The sequence below is a fragment of the Anolis carolinensis genome, chromosome 3, assembly GCF_035594765.1.
Source record: "Anolis carolinensis isolate JA03-04 chromosome 3, rAnoCar3.1.pri, whole genome shotgun sequence".
In the NCBI taxonomy this organism is placed as follows: domain Eukaryota; kingdom Metazoa; phylum Chordata; class Lepidosauria; order Squamata; family Dactyloidae; genus Anolis; species Anolis carolinensis.
Window position 1 is genome coordinate 7,082,238 of NC_085843.1, and position 23,617 is coordinate 7,105,854.

The window sequence follows — 23,617 nt, forward strand, 5'->3', positions numbered from 1 at the left end:
ACCGCATACCCCACTGTCAACTGCTATTACTCTCAGGAAGTTCTTTCTAATGTTGAAGTGAAATCTCTTTTTTCCTGTAATTTGAATTCATTGCTCCATTGTGTCCCAGTCTCTAGAGCAGCAGATAACAAGCTTGCCTCCTCCTCAATGTGGCATCCTTTCAAATATTTAAATATGGCTCTCATGTCCCCTCTTGACTGTCTCTTCTCAAGGCTAAAAACATGCTTCTCAAAGGGCTTGGCTTCCAAACCCTTTTCTGGACACCTTCTATCTTGTCCATCTCCTTCTTGAATTGTGTTGCCCAGAACTGAACAGTGTTACTCTAGGTGAGGTCTCACCAAAGCAAAATAGAGTGGGATTATAACTTCCCTTGACATTAAGCTCTTATGATTGCAGTTGAAAATTACATTGGCTTTTTAAGCTGCTGCATCACAGCTGCTGACAAATGTTCAGCTTGGGGTCTACTAAGACTCCGAGGCCCTTTTCACTTGTTCTGTTTTCAAGCCAGGCATCACCCATCCTATCTATACCTGTGCATTTCATTTGTATTTCCTACGTGTTTAGTGTTTTTGTAATGTGAAGCCTGCAGTCAATGAGGTGATCACCCGTAAACACAAAACACAGCTCCTCACAAAAGCATGTCAGCATGACATAAAACTCAATTTCTTGCTCCATCTCAGTTCTCTCCTCCTCTGTTCTAAGACTGCTACGAAAAAGCAAAGTAACAAAGATTTATGGCCATCCTTTAAGGGATATGGAAGACTGTAATCCGGGAAACCAGCTTGAAAGCATCTGGATAAGAATCAAGGGAACCGGGACTCAAAAAGATCTTGTCGTGGGTGTCTACTACAGACCTCCGAGTCAGGATGAAGGACTTGATGAAGCCTTCTGTCAACAGCTGACCAAACAGGCACAAAGAAGAGATATAGTAGTCATGGGCGATTTCAATTATCCCGATATCTGCTGGAAAACAAACTCAGCCAAGAGTACAAAGTCCAACAAATTCCTCACTTGCCTTGCAGATAATTTTATGGTCCAGAAGGTAGAAGAGGCAACAAGGGGATCAGCAACTCTTGATCTAATCTTAACAAATGTGGAAGACCTGATCAATACAGTTGAAGTGGTTGGATCCTTAGGGGCAAGTGACCATGTGCTCCTGCAGTTTGCAATACAAAGGAATGCTGAAACTAAGACAAGTCAAACACGCATTCTGGACTTTAAGAGAGCTGACTTCCAAAAAATGAAGGAATTACTGAGCGGCATTCCATGGACGCCGATATTAAAAAACAAGGGAGTTAAGGATGGATGGGAGTTTTTCAAAAGCGAAATACTCAAGGCGCAAATGCAAACAGTGCCAACAAAGAAGAAAAATAAGACAAGTGCAAAGAAGCCAGAATGGATGTCCAAAGAACTTCTAACTGAGCTAAAGCTCAAAAGTGACATGCACAAGAAGTGGAAAAGGGGAGAAATCACCAAAGAAGAATTCAAACGTATAGCCAACTCCTGTAGGGAAAAGGTTCGCAAGGCTAAAGCGCAAAATGAGCTCAGACTTGCCAGGGACATAAAAAACAACAAAAAAGGTTTTTTTGCTTATGTTGGTAGAAAAAGGAAGAAAAAGGAGGCGATAGGGCCACTGCAAGGAGTAGATGGGGTGATGGTGACAGGGGATAGGGAAAAGGCAGAACTGCTTAATGCCTTCTTTGCCTCGGTCTTCTCACAAAAAGAAAGCCATCTTCAACCTCAGCAACATGGAATGGACGAAGGATTGGGGGAAATCCAACCCCAAATAGGGAAACAAGTTGTCCAGGAACACCTGGCCACTCTAAACGAATTCAAGTCCCCAGGGCCAGATCAGCTACATCCAAGAGTATTGAAGGAACTAGCGGAAGTTATTTCAGAACCACTGGCAATCATCTTCGAGAGTTCTTGGAGAACAGGAGAAGTCCCAGCAGATTGGAGGAGGGCGAATGTGGTCCCTATCTTCAAGAAGGGAAAAAAGAACGACCCAAACAATTACCGTCCGGTCAGCCTCACATCAATACCAGGCAAGATTCTGGAAAAGATCATTAAGGAAGTGGTCTGCAAACACTTAGAAACAAATGCGGTCATTGCTAATAGTCAACACGGATTTACCAAAAACAAGTCATGCCAGACTAATCTGATCTCTTTTTTCGATAGAGTTACGAGTTGGGTCGATACAGGGAATGCCGTGGATGTAGCATATCTAGATTTCAGTAAGGCCTTCGACAAAGTCCCCCACGACCTTCTGGCAAACAAACTAGTAAAATGTGGGCTAGACAAAACTACGGTTAGGTGGATCTGTAATTGACTAAGCGAACGAACCCAAAGGGTGCTCACCAATGCGTCGTCTTCATCATGGAAAGAAGTGACAAGTGGAGTGCCGCAGGGCTCCGTCCTGGGCCCGGTTCTGTTCAACATCTTTATTAACGACTTAGACGAAGGGTTAGAAGGCACGATCATCAAGTTTGCAGATGACACCAAACTCGGAGGGATAGCTAACACTCCAGAAGACAGGAGCAGAATTCAAAACGATCTTGACAGACTAGAGAGATGGGCCGAAACTAACAAAATGAAGTTCAACAGGGACAAATGCAAGATACTTCACTTCGGCAGAAAAAATGGAAATCAAAGATACAGAATGGGGGACGCCTGGCTTGACAGCAGTGTGTGCGAAAAAGATCTTGGAGTCCTCGTGGACAACAAGTTAAACATGAGCCTACAATGTGATGCGGCAGCTAAAAAAGCCAATGGGATTTTGGCCTGCATCAATAGGGGAATAACGTCTAGATCCAGGGAAGTCATGCTCCCCCTCTATTCTGCCTTGGTCAGACCACACCTGGAATACTGTGTCCAGTTTTGGGCACCGCAGATGAAGGGAGATGCTGACAAGCTGGAAAGCGTCCAGAGGAGGGCAACTAAAATGATTAAGGGTCTGGAGAACAAGCCCTATGAGGAGAGGCTTAAAGAGCTGGGCATGTTTAGCCTGCAGAAGAGAAGGCTGAGAGGAGACATGATAGCCATGTACAAATATGTGAGGGGAAGTCATAGGGAGGAGGGAGCAAGCTTATTTTCTGCTGCCCTGCAGACTAGGACACGGAACAATGGCTTCAAACTACAGGAAAGGAGATTCCACCTGAACATCAGGAAGAACTTCCTCACTGTGAGGGCTGTTCGGCAGTGGAACTCTCTCCCCCGGGCCGTGGTGGAGGCTCCTTCTTTGGAGGCTTTTAAGCAGAGGCTGGATGGCCATCTGTCGGGGGTGCTTTGAATGCGATTTCCTGCTTCTTAGCGGGGGGTTGGACTAGATGGCCCTTGAGGTCTCTTCCAACTCTACTATTCTATGATTCTATGATTCTATGATTCTATGATTTGCAATACCTTTTGTGACACATTTGATCATGGTAGGGACTGCAGGATCCCCAGAAAAATATGCAAATAATAACAATAATGAACTATGAACATCTCCCTAGAAATCTCTAGGCCATTCAACACGATTATATGGTCAACTTCTGCCAGGATCTGACAAGATTCCTAGAGATCTTCTCTCCAGATTCTCTAGATCAGGAATGGACAAATTTGGGTCCTACAGGTGTTTTGGACCTCACATCAGCTGTTAGGAATTGTGGGAGTTGAAGTCCAAAACACCTCGAGGAGGGCTGAAGTTTGCCCATGCCTACTCTAGATATCTCAAGATTTTCCAGCATGGCTTCTGGCAGATGTTGACCATAAACTTGACCTGGAGATTCCTAGAAAGAATGTTAATCAGATCTGAAATAATCACATCTGCAAAAATGAAACCCACAAATGTGGAGCTGACTATATTTCCCTAAAACTATGATTCCCTGAGAAAATGGGACCCCCATGGTAACAACAAAGGCAAAGCCTAGGGGAACATAACACCAAGTGCCAAACTGTCAAGAGACAACACATATTCCAACCAAGTTTAGCTCAACCCTGCACAAGCTTTGACCCTCCGCGTATTTGGGCCTCCTACTCCCAGAAGCCCTAGCCAGATTGTCTAATGGTCAAGAATTCTGGGAGCTGAAGTCCAAAACACCTGGAGGGCCAAAGGTTGTGCAGGCCTGAGTTGGAAGACCAGGACTGTGATGAGGCACGCTATTCGCCAACTAGGTGCTAATGGTGAATGGGCAAATTTCAAATCCTTCTGAGTAGGCTGAGGATACTTGGAATGGGTCCAAGACAAAAGCTCCATCCATATAGGTATCCAGTGAATTCTATGACTTTTAGTAGAGCTAGACTTGAGTACAGGCAGTCCCTCGGTTATGGATAATACAGGTTCTATAGGTTTGTTCTTAAGTTGAATTAGTATATAAGTTGGAACAGATACATTTTTAAATGAAACTCCAGCCATTTGTTTAAAGGTTTGGATAGCACAGGGAAGAGTTAACATCCCTGTAATGTTTCTTTTGTTCTCTATGCCTCTGTTCAGAAGATTTCGCCTCACTTTGTGTCCCTATGACAATTGGATTTTGAAGAATTTGGCTTGTGGTGGAAATAAGGACTGGTGTTAAAGCTTCAATGGAGACACTTTTTCCCCCGATGATAAGTCTTTCAGGAGTGAATGTCCCTTCTGAGGGGCAGACTTCTCTCACTTCCTGTTGTCTCACCCCCATTAACTATGAGCCATTTGTAAGTTGGATGTCTGTAACTTGGTGACTGCCTGTATATCCACTACAGAATCACAGCAATTTGATATCACAGTAAATGCCATAGATCCATGCTATAGAAGACAAAGTTTAGTGAAACAGGGATTTAAGTCTTTGCTTAATTCTTGTGTGCCAAATTTGTCCCCCAAAATCTTCCTACTGCACACCATACACAGAATAAACAACAAAGACCACTGAACCATCTTGTTGGGATCAGACAAAAATTAGTAGGACTAACACAACAGCAAGGGGGGAACAGCAAGAAGCAAAGTCTGTAAGGCTTTTTTATAAAGAAATTGAACAACCAACAGATGTTAAAGAATGGCTGACACTGCCATCTACAGGACAGCCAAATGCTACACATATAATATTTAAAGGACGACAAAGTATTTTTGGTGTTGCATTTCAGCTCCCGGCATGTTCTCTAGAGGCTGTTTAATTACAAAACTCTAAAATCACAATTTAAAAAATATTGACACAAATGGTATTAGAGCCTTCAGAGAAGTTCTACTTCAGAGGAGTATTTCCGCAAAACAACCCCCCTCTCAACATAAAATCCAAAAACAAACGCAGCCAGTTCAACAGGGAAGTGTATATACAGGATACATCAAAAATCTTAAAATGTTTATGTATAATGAAATCTATACAAAAAAGTTTAAAAACTTGGTTCCTATGTACAATTTTCTTTTTTCTTTTATAAAAAGAACCTCCAAGTCTTTTGTTACCAAGAGGGTTTTGTCTCATCTGGCTGCTTTCTAGCCATCGCAAAAAATCCCACCATTTTACTTGTGCAAACCAAAACAATAAGGCTGAGAAGGATCACTTCAAAAACAGAAGAAAACTATCTATAAAAAGGGCAGCTTCTACATCTTTTAAAAGTCCTCTAAACAGTCATTAAGTAAAGTTTCTTTAAAAACCAAACCAACACACGTTAAGAACAAAACACATCTCTCAGTGTCTTGAACCGCCTCCGAGTTTCGCCTCTTGGATTTTCAATGCCCTCATTTGGAACAACTGTTTTCGGTCAAGATCCGTTGCTTTCATTTCGCAGCTTAAAGACAAAACCGTTTGCTTTACATACAAGTCTTTAAGGTTACTGGGTTTTCTTTCACAGGAGCTGGAACCCTCCCTTAACATTTCAATAAATAAAACTTTGTCAGCATAGGAGTAGGTAGACATTTTCAGAGGTTGATGACCAAAAGTATGTCTGTGAGAATGAGAAAAATATCTTTGAAGTCTGAATCAGATTTCACAATGTACTTCCCCCTCATCCTGGAGGCAAGATCATTCCTTTTTTTCAAAAAGGCTAAGCTTTTGAAACAAGTGAACAGTACAGAAAAGCAGGAACACTCTCCTTTAAGGTACATAGGCAGCAAAGAAATGCAGGTACTGTGGGGGGCTTTCCACCAAAGAGACCTGACAAAAAGTCTCTCTGGGAAGATTTCTTCCACGGCAAAGAATTATATTTAATGTGTTTTTTTTCTTTTGGAACAGGGATGGGATATACCAAGAAAACTTCCGTAACTGGTTCAGAACGACATGAAAAAACTTCAATATACCTTTAAGGGAAAGAAAAGCACGTTCTTTGTCTTCTCGGCTTAGAAATATACATTCTCCTGTCATAAGCGTACTCTACAACGGCAAGGTTGCCTTGCTTGGAAACAAACCGTTTTGTGATCCCTGTCTTGCCGACGCGTTGGCACCTGGTGTGTCCAAACACCTCTGATCCGCAAAGTGCTTTTGAAGAATAATACAAGGTTGTGTCTTGGGTGCAAAGGGCCAAAACGTTGCTACTGCTGTGTGCATGTGTCTGTAAAGTGCGCCCTGGCACTCCGGGTATGTGCTACGATGGCTCCAAATTCTGCGTTGGGCTGGGCTCCATCCCATCCTCATTGCCGCTGTCAATGTCCTGTTCCATCACTGTCTCCTCGTCATCGAGGCGTTGGCTGGTGAAGTTGTTGAGTTCCAGGAGACCACTGGGTTCCACCACCACGTTGGAGGTGGAATGGCATGCCACGGAGTACTGGGGGATTGTCTGGAAGAGAGAAAAGAGCAGAGACTAACAAACAATAGGGGGGAAAGCTAATGCAATTCTATGCTGAATGATTTAACGCCCATTGTCGAGATTGAGGTAAATCCTAGTCCCTTTCTGCTCTGCTTTGGTCAGACCTCACCTGGAATACGGTGTCCGAGGTCTCAAGCAGACTTCCACCTCAACTGAGGCGTAGAGCAGACTGACTACAAAATGGAGTCCCGAGTCTGAACATACTCAGTACAATCACATGTCTATAACCCCTCCCACACCGAAGAGGTACAGTTAACTGGCAAATCAACATACACATAGAATAGGTAAAGGTAAAGGTTTTCCCCTGACGTTAAGTCCAGTCATGTCTGACTCTGGGGGTTGGTGCTCATCTCCATTTCTAAGCCGAAGAGCCGGCGTTGTCCATAGATACCTCCAAGGTCATGTGGCCGGCATGACTGCATGGAGTGCCGTTACCTTCCCACTAGAGTGGTACCTATTGATCTACTCACATTGGCATGTTTTCAAACTGCTAGGTTGGCAGAAGCTAGAGCTAACAGCGGCTGCTCACGCTGCTCCCGGAGTTTGAACCTAGGACCTGTTGGTCTGCAAGTTCAGCAGCTCAGTGCTTTAACACACTTCGCCACCGGGGCTCCACACATAGAATACATATATTCTATGTATTTATTTGTCAATATATACATTGACAAATAAATAGTGAAAGGTTTGGGAGGTTGCTATTTCCAACAATCCAAGTACTCTCAACAGATGGCCATCCAGCCTCTGCTTAAAAACCTTCAGAGAAAGAGAACCCATTACACTAAGGCAGCGTATCCCACTGCTGAACAGCTGTAAGGAAGGTATTTCTATTGTTTAGGTGAAATCTATTTACCTGCTATTTGAATCCATTGCTCCATTGTGCCCAGAACAGCAGAAAAGAAGCCTGCCCCCTCATCAATGTGACATCTTTACAGACACTTAAACATTTATTTATTTATTTATAGTATTTATATTCCACCCTTCTCACCCCGAAGGGGACTCAGGGCGGATTACAATGAACACATATATAGCAAACATTCAATGCCAACAGACAAACAACATTAAAGTATAGACAGACACAGAGGCATTTAACATTTTTCCAGCTTCACGATTCCGGCCACAGGGGGAGCTGTTGCTTCACCGTCCACTAGTGGTTGTACTTCCTCATTCCTTTCCTCATGTTTTGCTGGCAGTTTTATGGTGTTGTAAATTAGTTAAATTAGCCTCCCGCATAAAGTGTACCTAAATTTCCCTACTTGACAGATGCAACTGTCTTTCGGGGCTGCATAGGTCAACAGCAAGCCGGGGCTATTTAATGGTCGGGGGCTTAACCCGACCCGGGCTTCGAACTCATGACCTCTCAGTCAGTAGTGATTTATTGCAGCTGGTTACTAGCCAGCTGTGCCACAGCCCGGCCCTCAAGGTCTTTTCTCTCAGCCTTCTTTTCTCTAAGCTAGACATATCCAGCTCTCTAAGCTGCTCCTCAGAGGACTTGGCTTCCACATTTTTGATAATTTTAGTCGACATTCTCTGGACATGTTCCAGCTTGTCTATATCTTCCTTAAATTGTTGTGCACGGTTCAATTATTATTAGTATTATTTAGGTGCACTCTGGGAATGGGAAAACAGTCTGAGCATAGGTGGAAAATTGGCTCCTGCACAATTCTTCACTGGACTGGCCATAAAATCAAATTGGTGGACCTGCTGATTGTATTTGCCAGCCCAGCGGGTCTGTGCACAACTTACCTGGATTAGGATCTCAGCGGGCATCTCCTCTGCTTTCTTTGGGGCAATGTTCTGGATGCGAATGAACTGACTGGTTGGAGGCGGGATGATCTGCTTCCTCTCCTGCAGAGTGGGCCCCACGCCTGGAGGACTCGAGGCCGAGTCCAAGCGTTTCACCTGCTGGAGGACGGATGCTGCCATGGCTGAGCCCGTCCCTATAGTGGCCACCCTCAGCACTGAGGTGGTTGACGGTTCGACTTCACTCGATAGGGTCCCGCACGGAGAGGCCTTGCTGCTGGCAGGTTCCACGATCACACGCTCCACACCCGGGTCAATCTGTGCCTCCATCATGGACATTTTCAATATGTCCGCCATCGCTGTCTTCGCGGGCACCTGGGCGGGAAATAGGTTTGGGAGCGGTGGCGCCAACTTGGGCACTGAACTGACACTGGCCACTTTGGACACAGTAGGTGGCTGATGCCCTTCAAAAGTTATCTTTGTAACAGAGGATCCTTGAGTTATTAAAGGCTGGTGCACCTGAAAATCAAATTTGGGTTGTGCATGTTACAGGTGGGAAATTGGTTTGCTCTGCTTCGGTTTGTTCTGAACTAAATAATAATAATAATAGCAATAATAATAATAATAATAAGAAGAAGAAGAAGAAGAAGAAGAAGAAGAATATCAATAATCATAGAATAATAATAGAAACACACCAGCAATACTTTTTACAGGAAAGAGAATGGGAAACTCGGGATTTTAAAACACAAATTATGTCAAAAAGGGGGAAAGGGGCAACTAAGACTAGGATGCCAAGGTAGAATCTTTAACTGCTAGATGTCCGTTTTGGTCATTATGCCAAAATAGTCCCGTTTTCCTTTGGGATTTACACCCCACAAAGCAAGGTCCTGGTCTTTACCCCTATGCAAGGTGCCTAAGGACAACAGCTTTGTAGGACAGTGAATGATGGACTATTTCCTTTTCCTTCATTCCCATTTGGTTTTGGCCCTTCCAAGGAAACTGAGATTGCTCTTCTAGGACAAAGAGTTACTAAGCCGAGGGTGATGTAAACTACAAAGGAAGACGTACAATGGAGATCCTTAGACTGCCGCCGGGCGTTCGTCTTTATTTTCCATAGAAATTAAAAAAGGGTATTTACGGGGACGAAATCAATAACTTTATACCTAAAAAAAAAAGAACAAAAAAGAAAACAAAGAAAGGGAACAAAATTAGGAGTGGATCCATGCAATCAATGGCAGTCATAATGACTTGTATTTAGGAAAGGGTCCCACTAAAAGAGCTGCAAATTTGGCACAGTCAGCATCTCTCTGTATCTCTCTCTGTAACAGTCAGCATCTCTCTGTTTTCAGTGATAATTCTATCACTAAAATGCAGCTGTTGCAGTTTGATGTCTAAGAAATATTGGTTACAAATCAGCAAGTTTGGACTTCAGCTTGGCCATGAACTCACCATGTGGCCAGAAGCAACCTACTCTCCTGCTTTCTGCAGTATCAGAGGAGAGCTGTTAATATTGAGTTCCCTTGTAAAGATTAGAGGTTGCTCCGTGTGAAGAACCCCTGAAATAAATATATAGAGTCCTCCACATCTGCAAGTTTGATTACACAAGACAACAAATATTTTTCATCAGATATAATTTTAGGTCATTCTTATAGCATTTTTTTTGCACTGAATTCAGATCTGTGTTTATTTTTTTATCTATCATGTGTCGTTTTTGCAATGGGACAAATCGGGCTGTGGCACAGCTGATTAGTAGCCATCTGCAATAAATCACTACTGACCAAGAGGTCATGAGTTCAAATCCTGGGTCGGATTGAGTGCCCGACCATTAAATAGCCCCAGCTTGTTGTTTACCTAAGCAACTCAAAAGACAGTTGCATCTGTCAAGTAAAATTAGCGGGGAGGCTAATTTAACTAATTTACATCACCATAAAAATGTCCAGCAGCGTGCATGCTGGAAGATGAGGAAGTACTCCATCAAGAACTCAGCATCACAGTGGATGATGAAGCAGCAGCTCCCCCTCATGAAAGCCGGAAGCTGGAAAATGTTAAATAGCCTCTGTGTCTGTGTCTCTGTGTGTGTCGTATGTCTAATGGCATTGAATGTTTGCCATGTGTATGTACATTGTGATCTGCCCCGAGTCCCCTTCGGGGTGAGAAGGGTGGAATATAAATATTGTAAATAAATAAATAATAAATAAAATAATGCATTTTACACACTGATTTCAATTTGATTCTACTGCCATCAGTGCGTAAATGGATTAATTATTTGATTAGCCTTATCCCAAAAACTACATGCGACAGAGGAAAAAACAAACACAGATCTGAATGAAGCAAAAAAAAAAAACTCTATAAGAATTACCTAAAATTATATCTGATGAAAAATACTTGTTGGCTTGTGGTACACAAATATGGTGTGAAATGGGCAGACTTTACAGTAGTTTGCTGTACTGTACCATTTGTCATATTTTAAAAAGTTGATGTGGTGGGGAAAAAATAAAGACATATTTAAAATCAGCATAAAAATTGATTTAAATTGTGCTACTCTCGTTTCTGATCATTACAAAATGTTTGATTTTGCTGGCTTGCGTTATTCACAATTTGACGAAAATGTTCTCTGGGATTCCCTTGATCCTCCAGTGCAACACCTTTTACCAGTGCAACACCTTTTGCCAGAAGCAGGTCACAGAGTCATGCAAGGGGACATAGAGATTTCTAGCAGTAACATACCATGTTTCCCCGAAACATGGTATGTTTATATTAATTTTCGTTCCCAAAGGTCTTATTTTCAGGGATGTCTTAATTTGCTCCCTCCTCCTCCACCGAGGAATTGCGCTGAGGCTGTTAGGAATTGTAGGAGTCGACTTTTACTCCCACAATTCCTAACAGCCTCAGTGCGCCTTCCTCGGTGGCGGTGGCTCCCTTCTCCTAGGTCTTATGTAGGGGAATGTCTTATATTTGGCAAGTCACCAAAACCTCTACTTGGTCTTATTTTCAGGGGATGTCTTATTTTCGGTGACACATGGTATGTCTAGGAATCTCTAGGTCCTACAGTGAGATTCTATGGTCAACTCCTAGCATAAATTAACCACGGAGTTGTGCTTGAGGACCGAGAGATTCTCAGAGAGAAGATGTGTGTGAAGTTGGTCAAAGAGTTCTGCTGGAGATGGAAGAGGGATGGAGGAAGGTCAGTGTCTTGGGAAGAATGGGAGGATTCAACAAGAATTGTGCTTCTTAGAATTCACATGAAGTTTTCTAGCTAGAAGAGCCTGGGAGTTGTAGTTTAGTTCAGATATATACCCTTCAAACATCGAGGAAGATACACACACACATATAAGCTGCTCACAGCCTTTATATGAATGAAATGAGCAAGGACAGAAGGGCCTCTAAGATTAGCACTACAGACTGAATCTCTTCTACAAAAGAATTTCTTTAACTGCCTCCTCTGAGCAGTTTAATTGGCATCCTGCTGATTCTTCAAAAGAGAAGGAGCCAGCTCAACTACACACATTTAATGTGAGATGAGGACATTGTTGTTTTCTATATATTGCAGAACAGCAGTTCCCAGTGAACCTTAATAAGTCAATAGCAATGAATATGGGAGCTACAGTTCCACAAGTCTTGAATACTATGTGATTCCTATACACAGCTCCAGCCCATGGAATATTGGGATTTGTAATTCAGGCCGTCACAAGAGGCCTCTGTCAGAGAGTTCTGAATACTCCATCAGATTACAAATCTGGGAGACCATTAGGAGGGAACAAAGGCAGAAAAAATGGGATGAAAAAGCTATAACAGTGTAGTGTTAAAATTGTCTCAGTTAAACACATTATTTCTAGTGCTTGACTGGTAAGTAAAAGAAAACAGTTAAAGCAGAGGATAAAATCCTCCTCTGCGCAGAGAGCTCTTTCCTAGCATTTCTAGTCATGGAAAAGTATCTGAAAAGCCTCCCAGCAGAACAGAGGGCTTTGCAGAAAAGGAACTAACTTAGCTAGCATGGTATAGTGGTCTGAGCCATTGGACTATGACTCTAAAGACCAGGCTTTTAATCCCTGCTCAGCTATGGAAACCCACTGGGTGAACTTGGGCAAGTCAGCCTCAGAGGAAGGCAAAGGCAAACCCCCCTCAACAAATCTTTCCAAGTAACCCCCTCGACAGATTTGTCCTAAGTTGGAAACAACTTGAATTACACAACAGCCAAAACAGAGGACAGTAAACAAGCTCTGAAGCTGGGCAGTTGATATGCTTCCTTAACTCTGCTCATACTAAAGTGTAATTGCACAAAACCTATGGGCACAATGTCAAGTTGTGAGAGCACCTCAGCCTAGTCCAGCTAGAACATCAGCCTTTCTTCTTCCCAACTGCAGTGATGGATGCCTCATTTGATCTAAAGCTCCATTACCTGGCTGGCCGGCTGCTTCTCAGGAGCGGCAGGGAGCTGCATTTGGCTCTGGGGCTGGACGTAAATTTTTTGTGCCGTGGGCGCCTGCTGGAGCTTGGGCAGCTGCTGGGTGGTCTTGACAGCCAGCACCTGGACCACAGTCTGCTGGGGCTGGGCCACCAAGGTGGGCAACTGCCTCTCCCGGACGATCGAGTGGTGGGTGGCCTGTTGAGGGTCCATCTTGGGCTGCATGGCATCTTGCTGCACTGGGGCCAGCTTCTGGTGCCGGATGGAGAGCTGGGGCATCTGGGGCAGTTTGTGAGGGAGCTGGTCAGCCTGGAGGTGGATGGTCTGCTTCTGCTTGGCCTGGAAGCACTGCAGGGTCTTGACCTGGAGCTGTGTCTGCTCCAGCTGAGGCTGGCTCAGCTTCTGCTGCTTCTGCACCTGTGTCAAGGCGGAGCGGTAGAAGAGGCCCGTCTGAGGGTCCAGGGTGTCCATTTCTTCCACCTCGCCTTCTTCCGTGCCAAGCTGCTCGCTATGCTTGGTGAAGGCCGTGTGGCTGCTCAGCGCCTAGGTATAGAGGAGAGATGAGTCAGGAGACACAAGAGCAGACACAAGGGCAAACACAAGAATCTGCACAGAACATGGATGGAAAATGTGGTGGCTTTCAGGTATGGAGGGACTTCAATTCCCATCATCCCAAGTTACCGAGTGATTATAGAAATCATAGCCCAATATACCAGAAGACAAGTGGTCTTTGTCACAGGTGCAAAGTGGGGACCTGATAACCATATTTAAAAATCTGAAAGGATGTCCCATGGAGGAGGGGGCACAGTATTCTTCCGAGATGCCTTGTGGGAATGGGACTTAGGGGCACTATTTTGCAGTGGCTTCGGTCCTTCTTGGAAGGTCATACTCAGGTGTCAGAACCCTGCTACTAGAGCCTGGATGTGGCTCTGAGTTTCAGGGTCACTGACATTGATAAGACACCTGCGTCCCAGGACTCGGAGGAGAAACGGCTGATGGACTTGGCGGGGAATTTGCGCGGGGTTTTACTGAGCGGGAAGAGACTGTTCAAATGAGGGGGAGGGTATATAAAGGAGGGTTGGCCGGAGCCTCCCATTCTTGGCTTTTCTGATGTTCATGTTTCCTACAGTAAAAGTTCCTGGTGATACCACAGAGAGTCTCGTGTGTTCATTCAGGAGCGGCTGTGGTGAGCTGACACTAAGCCAAGAATACGGACACCATCCCGCTGTAGCGGTGAGGTGTAACATGCAAGTGGAGGATGAAGAGCTCTTGGGCGCCGGAGGAGGAAGGTCGGAAAGGGCCACTCCCGAGACGGACGCTGAGTTCCACCAGCTGGCGGCCCTGGCGTCATCCACCGCTTATGCCCAGCCAAATGGGGTAACCCAGAGGCGCGGAGTGGTGCGGGGAGATAGCACCGGAGGAGAGGAAGGTTCACCTTCCCCAGGCCCGCAAAAGATGGTGTTTCTGGAGGAGAGGATGTCGGCGATGGAGACCACCCTGGCAGTGATGTCGAGGGCGATGGAGCGCCTGGCGGTTTTGGCGGAGCCGGAGCGAGGAAGGGAACTCCGGGCTAGCTCAATGTGGGACGTGAGCATGGGAAGCAGCCAGGGCTTTGCAGACCTCCCAGCACCGAAGGGAAGGGAAATGCGAAAGGAGCCCGGTGCCCGGCCCAAGATCCAAACGAGCCTGACGCGGGTGGAGGAGAGTGACGACGAAGGGGAAAAGCCTCCGAGAATCCCGGCTACGCTCCCAACTGAGACCCTGGTGCCCCTGGCGAATGCCGGGCGTGGCACAGGACAAAGGGAAGCAGCAGCGGGGCCCACTGGCCCGCAAGGGGGCTTGCGACGGGCGGAGAATTGGGGATTGCCACCACAGGGACCCCTACCGAGACGAGAGGAACTAAGGATCGAGTTTGGGGGAGAGTCCTCTGAACTGGATTTTTTCCTGACCACGGTGAGGGGCTATATGGAGGACAATGCCCACACTTTTAGAACGGAATCCAGCCGGGTACGGGCCATTGGTGCAGTGTTGAAGAGGGGAGCGGCCAGCTGGTACGTTCAACTACACGCGCGGCGCGACCCATGTCTGGGGTCACTCCGACGCTTTATGGGGGCCCTGGAGACCCGTTTCCGAGATCCACTGGAGCAGATCCGGGCGAGGGAGGAGTTGAAGACCGTCTCCCAGGGGCAGAGGTCGGTATCTGAGTATGCGGAGGAGTTCCAATGCCTCGCTGAAAAGGTGCCGGAATGGTCTGCAGTGACAAAGATAGAACTCTTCAAAGAGGGGCTCAGGCGGGAGATCCTCTCCTGGGCGGTGCATCGTGATGAGCCTGACACACTGCGCGGATGGATTCAGCTGGCGGGGCGCATCGAGACATCGCTGGCCCAGGCGAGGAGGCACCGAGGAGGGCTACAGCAGCGGCCGCAGATGAAAGAGGGGAGCCGGAAGGAGGGATCAACCCCAGCCGGGAGGAGAACGGAGCCGACAGGGAACGTGAGCACCAGCAGGAGGGGCTGCTTCGTGTGCGGCCGTTTGGGCCACAGGGCTGCCGAGTGCTGGCAGAGAAAAGGGGAAGGCGGAGGCCCGCCCAAACCAAGAGCCGTGGCAGGGAAACGCGCCGAGGAAGAACCACCGATGAGGCACCACTCGGGGGGGTTGGTAAGTCAGGACAAAGCCATGATAGTGGTCCCCATTCAGCTGGAAAGTGGCAGCAAACAAGCAACCTGCAAAGCATTTGTGGATTGTGGATGTTCCAGGAACATCATCTCCCCTGAATTAGCCGAGGGATTGGGATGCGAAAGAACGAACCTAGAATCCCCAATAGCTTTTTCGCAGTTGGACGGATCCACAGCATCGGGATCATTAGCTAAGTACAGTGCCGAAGATGTAAAGTGTAAGATAGGGAGTTGGGAAGGAAAGGTGTCATTTGTGATATCACAAATAGCCAGCTATAATGTTATACTAGGCATGCCATGGCTGGGGCAGGCCAACCCGCAAATCAACTGGGAGGATAAGAGCATGATCTTCAGGATGAAGTTGGAAGGAGGGAGCCAGGAAGTGGAAAGGGAGCCGGGGAAAAGGGGGGAGGAAGACTCTATCAGGATAGCAGAACTGGCAGATAAATTACCCCCAGAGTATCGGGATTTTGTGGACGTATTTGATGAGAAGGAAGCAGACAGTTTCCCACCGAAGCGGAGAGTTGAAGTGAAGATAGAGCTAGTCCCAGGAGCAGAGCTTCCTAAGGCAAAAATATACCCAATGTCGGCTAGGGAAAAGGAGGAACTGAGAAAATACATTGATAAAAACCTAGCGAGGGGTTTCATAGAGCCTTCAAATTCCCCTCTAGGGGCGCCTGTGTTGTTCAGGCGCAAAAAGGACCAAACGCTGAGGCTCTGCATTGACTACAGGGGCCTGAATGCAATCAGTTCTGGAAATAAATACCCCCTACCTTTAGTGAAGGACTTGATCGCCCAGTTATCGGAGGGACAGATATTCACTAAATTGGACTTAATTGAAGCGTACCATAAATTGCAGATTAAACCAGAGGACAGGTGGAAGACGGCCTTCTCCTGTGCATTCGGATTATTCAATTATCGTGTGCTCCCTTTCGGTTTGTGCGGCGGAGGCGCCGCGTTCATGCAATTAATCAACGAAGTGTTGCATCCATTGTTGTACAAGGGAGTCTTTGTTTTTTTAGATGACATATTGTTAGTATCTCGGACTAAGGAGCAACACATAGAACTAGTCAGGGAAGTCCTGCAAAAGTTGAGAGAAGCAAAACTGTATGCGAAGCTTGCCAAGTGCGAGTTCAATAAAGACCAGATAGACTTTCTGGGGTATAGGATTTCCTCCCAGGGAGTGGCGATGGACCCTGCGAAGGTAGAAGACGTGAGGGGGTGGGAAGCCCCCAAAACACGGAAGCAGCTGCAATCCTTCCTAGGGTTCGCAAACTTCTATAGAACATTTATCAAGGACTTTGCGCGCCTCACTTTGCCATTAACGGATTTGTTAAAGACTAAAGGTAGGGGAGAAACAGCCAAAGTGAAGGCCCCAGGGGCCAAACTGGCCTGGACAATAGAATGCCAGGAAGCTTTCGAAGCCCTTAAAAAGCGTTTTACTGAGGAGCCTGTCCTACAGCACCCTGATATGTCTAAAGCCTTTGTATTACATTGCGATGCGTCAGACCGGGCATATGGGGCAGTTCTGCTACAGAAAGACGAGGGGGGGAACCTGAAGCCATGTGGCTATCTGTCAAAAAAGTTTAGCGATACAGAAAAAAACTGGCCGATTTGGGAGAGAGAAGCCTTAGCGATTCTAAAAGCACTAGAGTGCTGGAGACACTTTCTGGAAGGAAGTGGAACACCGTTTGAGGTGTGGACTGACCATAGAAATTTACAGTATCTAAGATCCCCTCGTAAACTATCAGCGAAGCAAATTAGATGGGCCCAATATTTCAGCCGTTTTGATTTCAGACTCAGATTCTTCCAGGGGAAACATAATATACTCGCTGACGCTCTCTCTCGGATGCCTCAGCACGGGGGAGGAATTCAGGAATCTGAAGGGAGTATTTTTCTTGATAAGCAATGGGGCCTGGCAGTACTAACTCGAGCACAAGCGGCCAAAGAAAACAAACGTACTGCCATTTCCACGGGGGGAGGAGAAATATGGGAGGAAGAGTTGAAGCGAGCGTATGGAATGGACAAATGGTTACAAACAAACAAAGAAAAGGGAGAATTGTGTGGGGATTTGGTGTTTGTAAATAAGAAATTGTATATTCCTGAATGTTTAAGACGAGAAATGTTAAGGAAGTACCATGATAACAAGGGTGCGGGTCATCTAGGCCCCACCAGGACTATTAAACTGTTGGCCAAACAATGTTGGTGGCCCGGAATGAGGAAAGACGCCAGGGGATACGTCACGCAGTGTGAATTATGTGCAGACGGAAAAACACCACCGGGGAAGCCCCAGGGGCTATTGCAGAAGGTGGTGGAGCCCATGAGGCCATGGGAATGCGTAGCCATGGATTTTGTAGGCGAACTACCCCCCAGCAGAGGCCACAGATACATTTGGACAATATTGGACCTATTCTCAAAACAGGCACACTTTGTGGCTCTGCCAAAACTCCCTTCAGCTGAAAAACTTGCTGATTTGTATGTGAAGCATGTATATCGCCTACATGGGTGTCCCGACAAGATAATTAGTGACCGGGGAGTCCAATTTACTGCAAAATTTTGGGGAAAATTCTTACAGCTGTTAGGAGCAGAAAGGAACCTGAGCTCGGCCTTTCATCCCGCGACCAACGGGGGGGTCGAACGTACCCAACAGACACTGTGCCAATTCTTAAGGATGTACACCAATTATAGACAGGATGATTGGGCGGACCTTCTTCCGTTTGCTGAGATGGCTTTTAACGGGGCCGTACATTCGGCCACAGGTCGTGCCCCATTCGAAATAGTATACGGACAGGAGGTGGCACCTTTCCCCAGGCTACCCGAGTGGAAGGAAGGGGAGGGCCAGACCGACGAGGAATGGCCGGCCAAAATCAAGCAAGGGTGGCAAACCGTGGTAGAGGCATTGCGGGAAACACAAAAGAAGTACAAGCTCTTTGCGGATCGTAGGCGCCGAGAGGGGGACAAATTGGGCGAAGGAGATCTGGTTTGGCTGAGCACAAAAAACCTGAAATTGGGGTTCCCATCCAAGAAATTGGCTCCACGCTATATAGGGCCATTCAGGGTAGCAAAAAGAATAAACGAAGTGACCTATGAGCTGAGGCTACCAAAGGACCTAGGAAAGGTACACCCGGTATTCCATTGCAGCCTGTTAAAAAAGTATAAAGGAACTCTGGACAGCGGAGAACAATAGTTGTGTTTAATCTTTTCCTTCCAGGACGAAGGGGAGGAGGACGCCATGTCAGAACCCTGCTACTAGAGCCTGGATGTGGCTCTGAGTTTCAGGGTCACTGACATTGATAAGACACCTGCGTCCCAGGACTCGGAGGAGAAACGGCTGATGGACTTGGCGGGGAATTTGCGCGGGGTTTTACTGAGCGGGAAGAGACTGTTCAAATGAGGGGGAGGGTATATAAAGGAGGGTTGGCCGGAGCCTCCCATTCTTGGCTTTTCTGATGTTCATGTTTCCTACAGTAAAAGTTCCTGGTGATACCACAGAGAGTCTCGTGTGTTCATTCAGGAGCGGCTGTGGTGAGCTGACACTCAGGTGTTGTTCGGTCCGCAAGTTCAGCAGCTCTGCACTTTAACACACTGTGCCACTGGGGGGAGATAGGGCGAGATAGGCAGGGTATAAACGAAGTAAATAAATAAATAATGATGATAATAATGGATTCAAATAGCAGGAAAAGAAATTCCATCAAAATATTAGGAAGAATTTCCTGATGGTAAGAGTTATTCCACAGTGGAATATGCTGCTTTGGAGCATGGGTGGAATCTCCACCTCTGAAGGCTTTTGAGAAAAGGCTGGGTGGCCATTTGTCGGGAATTCTTTGACTGTGTATTCCTGCATGGCAGAATGGGGCTGGACTGGATGGCCCTTGTAGTCTCCTCCAATTTTATGGGACCAACCTGTTGCATGATGTGGGTGATGGCACCCGTTGAGGATGCAGGAATGGACTTTACCACGACAGATGTCTGTGTTGCCGTCTGAGATTGGGCCACATGCTGCAGTAGAGTCCGCTGGGGCTGGGAAGATTGCTGGTGGGGTTGGGCACGGTGGCTCACTGAAAGAAGGGAAGAGAGAAAAATATGACAGATATTGTCAATGGGGGCTTATTATTATTATGTTTATTTATACTCCACTTTTTCTCTTAACAAGGAGACTCAAAGACGACTTCTCAAGGGAGGCATCACAAAGCCACCTTCTCAAGGCAATGCTCACGAAGCAAAATACATATGGATAAAATTGAAATCAACATATTCATCTTTCAATAGAAAGTAGACAGATTTATTATGGAGTGAAGAACCAAGGAATGCTTCTTAAAGTGACGTTCTGGGCATCAATAAACAGAAAAGAACACTGATGTCATGCTTTCTAATAATTCTGTTGATATATTCCCAAGGAACGCTTCAGGTTCACTTAAACCTTAAATTCAACAGATTCCTGAATATGTAGAAGATTTTTTTTTCTCCAAGCTCCAAAAAACACGCCAAGATTAAATAATGGATATCATGGGAGCTTCTCAACCATGTGCTCAAAAGTCTTCAATAATAACAATAATAAAACCTTCTATCCCGCCATCATCTCCCAAAAGAGAATTGGAGTGGCTTACAAAAGTGACTATTGCAGGTATCATTTTGAACAGCTGCTACACTCAATTGTAGAAGTCCTCCTTCCAGACCCATCCTAATGCTACTGAACGCTTGCACTTTCTGGCAGTACTTGGAAGTGGTTGTTTTGCAAAAGCCCATAAGAACAAGTGGTCACAGCAACTTTCTAGCTCACTTTGTTCTCACAAAAAAGCTGCAATGAAGCCCACATGGGTGACAGCAGCATCTGACAGAACCATTACCCAGTCAGTCAGAGCCTTCGCACCTTTGAGATGTTTGCCTGACAGCTCATGAGTAGACCCTTCTAATGTGAAGATGGCAACAGTGAACTGATTGCAGCTAATCAATGACAGAGTTGACCAGGACTCCTGGGGAGAAAGCTCCCTTCAGGTCATCCTGGTTATTTCTGGTATTTTCTGCAAGTCTTTTTTAAAATGCCTTTTAGAAATAAAACATCTGACCTATGTGATTTTGAAGATATTCTTCTGAATGTGAAGAAACCCAGCGCTGTCCTTCTGAGTCTGCAGATAAACAAAAATGTTAGAGCTAAGAGAAGAGGCATATTGCTCTGCTCATTCCCAACTGGTGTTACCTCGTCTAAAGTGAAACCAACACCTCCCTTGAACTCTCCTGTTCCATATATTTGTGCAAAAATTCAGAGAAGGGGAAAAAGGTACAGGACTCAAACCTCCTGCCTGAGATTAACGTAAATAGCTTTATATATCTGTTTTCTTGGAGATACTTTCATTGACTACAACTCACCCAGCCAGTATGACCAAGACAGGGTTACAGACTGTGGCAATCAATAGTCCAGAAAAGTAATTTTTCAAGTTCTAATGTGGTTCAGCTCCTCAATCACTAAGCCATTAACTCTAGGAGGGAGCAAACTGACATAACAGTATGGCACCCTGCAATTCAGGAAGATGGCAAATCTCAGAGGAGATATATCCTAGCCTTTACAAAAACAACATAGACTCCATAGGAGTGTATAGTAATACCATTTATGGGTCATTTTCTAATTTGAGCTGATACTGATTTGTAAGATAGCTTTCCCAAATTGAGTTCCATTTGTTTTCAGCTCTTTTCATTCTCAAATCTGATTTCAGTCTCGGCTAGCATAGCTAGTAGTCCACTGAAAGGCCTACCTCACCTAGAATGTATCTGGTCTTCCCTTGTCTTCACACAAGAGAATGGGAAAGCCATGTCTCATTAAGGTGGAATGGACTATACTACTTCAGATTGGGAAATGATGTTTTTACAGTTATTTGTGAAGTACGTAAACCATGATTAAGCAAAACTTTTTTGCATTTGCTTTCCTTTGCATAAATAATTTCCTGTCAAGCAAAACACTTGGCTTGACCTTAAACTTTTCTAGGCAAAATGCAAAACTGGTGCACAAAAGGAAGTGATCTCAGCTAAGATAATACGGTGTGAGTCTACACTTGCAGGAAGCAGTTCTTATAAAGGGGAATAAATTGAAAAGGTGAGTTCGGACCTGTATTATTTCACCTCTAAGATTTACCAATTTCTAACAAAAGCAAATGGCATTGCCATTTCTTGCAAATCAGCTATATCTTGAGCTATGGAGGTATTTTCTTTTCTCTGCCCTTAACTTCTCAAAGATTGGATGTTTTGCGAGAAAGAGAGTAAAAACTTCCACTGACTATTTCCTGATTGTTCATAATAGGATGTCTAGCTCTATACAGAAGTGTAGATATTGCACAAAAGCAATATTCTCTTGATACATGCCATATGCAAAAGCTGTGGATTACCACTTTCCAGGGCCACTGACGATTGCGTGGTTTCCCTAGAGACAGAAAAACCACAATATGCAAACATACAAGAAAGCAAACAAGCCCAGTCAACCACAAAACAAAGGAATGGCAGCCTACAAAACTGTTACGACATCTCTTAAGGCGGGAAGCCAGGGCCTCGACGCTGAAGCCAGACTCAGAACAACACAAGAATATGACATACAGACAAAAAGTTCAGAGAGTTCAGTGGAAAGGTGAGGAGAAAGGCGTATAGGTTTGAAACACCCACCCCCAACACACACATACACACATTTTGACGTATACATAGTAAGTCTTGATCAACATTCAAATATGCAGGGGGGGCATGGAGGGACCTTAATCTGGTCATTGCAACTCAATGGCAGAAGACAAAGCTTTCAAGTAGAAGAAAAGTTCAGTTTCCAGCATTTCTAGAATGATTCTACACTGTAGAATTAATGCACTTTGACACCACTTCAGCTGTCATGGCTCAATGTTATGGAATCCTGGGATTTGTAGTTTGGGAGAGCACTTGCACTCTTTGAGAGAGATAGCTAAAGATCTTGTAAAGCTACAACTCTGAGGATTCCATAGTATTGAGTCGTGGGGTGCATCTATGGCATAGAATTAATGTAATCTCAGCACCACTTTACCATTTTAACTGCCTTGGTTCAGCGTTCTGAAACCCTGGGATTTGTAGTTTGCTGAGCATTGAGCAATGGCAGATGCCTCCGGTGAGCCCACAAACAGGATATGGGGACAATATCCCTGCTCCTACTGCTATTTCCCAGTAATTGGTATTCAAATGATATACCGTCTCTGAGAAGAAAGTCTCCATGAATTGAGAAGTCTCTTCTCTGTGAATCTATCCAATCCCCTTCAAAGCTGCTTAAACCAAGGGCCATTACTATATTCCATGGTGGCGAATTTTGTAACCTGCTTACATATACTGAGTAAAACCCTCTTTTCTCTCTTCATCCTATTTTGAATAGCTTGACAAATTATTTCCTGTTCTCACTCCTATTTTTCCCACTATCTTCTAAAAGCAATCAAAGCAGCTTGCTCCAAGCTGTTCAATCATCTGTTTATCCAGTCGCTTGAATGTTAGTGCCGTTGATAATCTGATTCCCTCACCCCACACTCTTGAGAAACAAGCCAGACAAAGGATCCTATTTAAAATCTTTGGTTTTAATGTCTGGCTTGTTGGAAAAAGAGAGGCAAAATAGCCAGAGTAGCAGCTATACCCACGTTCAAGAAAACTCAAAAAGCAACAAGGTAAAGAATGCACATACAGCAGTGCATCGCTTATTCTCCATAAGCCATAGTTAGTAATAGTTACTATTTGTTACACCTTTCTGTCTATGTATTGGGACAGAGAAAAACAGATTAAGACATACCAACAAATAAACAAAAAGTCTTTGACAATACAATAGCAGTTAAGAACACAAATGCAAATCAAAGTGCACAATCAGTTAAAAGAACCCACTCTCAGTTTTAAAAAGTGCACATGTTAAAAATCAAAACATAGTTTAGAAATGCATAATTTAAAAAGCAATCTGGATAGGCCTGCCAGAAAAGATTGGTCTTTAATATGGTTTTAAACTCAAGACAGTGTATCCAAATTTCAAAAAAAAAAAATCTCCTTTGAAAAGTCATTCCACAATTTG

At 45.1% G+C, this 23,617-nt stretch overlaps 2 protein-coding genes across 10 annotated transcripts in view; one reads left to right on the forward strand and one right to left on the reverse strand.

Annotated features, from left to right (window-relative positions):
* Positions 1 to 4,956: 4,956 nt before the first annotated feature.
* Positions 4,957 to 23,617, reverse strand: part of emsy (EMSY transcriptional repressor, BRCA2 interacting) — a 48,312-nt gene continuing 29,651 nt past the window's right edge. For 5 of the 9 annotated variants that reach the window (XM_008120751.3, XM_008120746.3, XM_008120747.3 and 2 more), the window contains exons 18-22: positions 20,640 to 20,699; positions 19,477 to 19,631; positions 12,893 to 13,441; positions 8,497 to 9,012; positions 4,957 to 6,723 (exon numbers count right to left, since the gene is read on the reverse strand). In XM_008120751.3, the coding sequence (XP_008118958.1) occupies positions 6,532 to 6,723; positions 8,497 to 9,012; positions 12,893 to 13,441; positions 19,477 to 19,631; positions 20,640 to 20,699 (1,472 nt within the window). In that variant the 3' untranslated portion in view covers positions 4,957 to 6,531. Of the gene's footprint in view, positions 6,724 to 8,496; positions 9,013 to 9,568; positions 9,657 to 12,892; positions 13,442 to 19,476; positions 19,632 to 20,639; positions 20,700 to 23,617 lie in introns of those variants that run through there. The other 4 variants (XM_008120752.3, XM_008120749.3, XM_008120748.3 and 1 more) reach the window with 2 other exon arrangements.
* On the forward strand, positions 13,789 to 19,062 carry LOC134297317 (uncharacterized). The gene is made up of 2 exons (XM_062974463.1): positions 13,789 to 15,556; positions 18,785 to 19,062. The coding sequence occupies exons 1-2, from the start codon at positions 14,009 to 14,011 to the stop codon at positions 18,824 to 18,826; spliced, it is 1,590 nt and encodes a 529-aa protein (XP_062830533.1). The 5' UTR covers positions 13,789 to 14,008; the 3' UTR covers positions 18,827 to 19,062.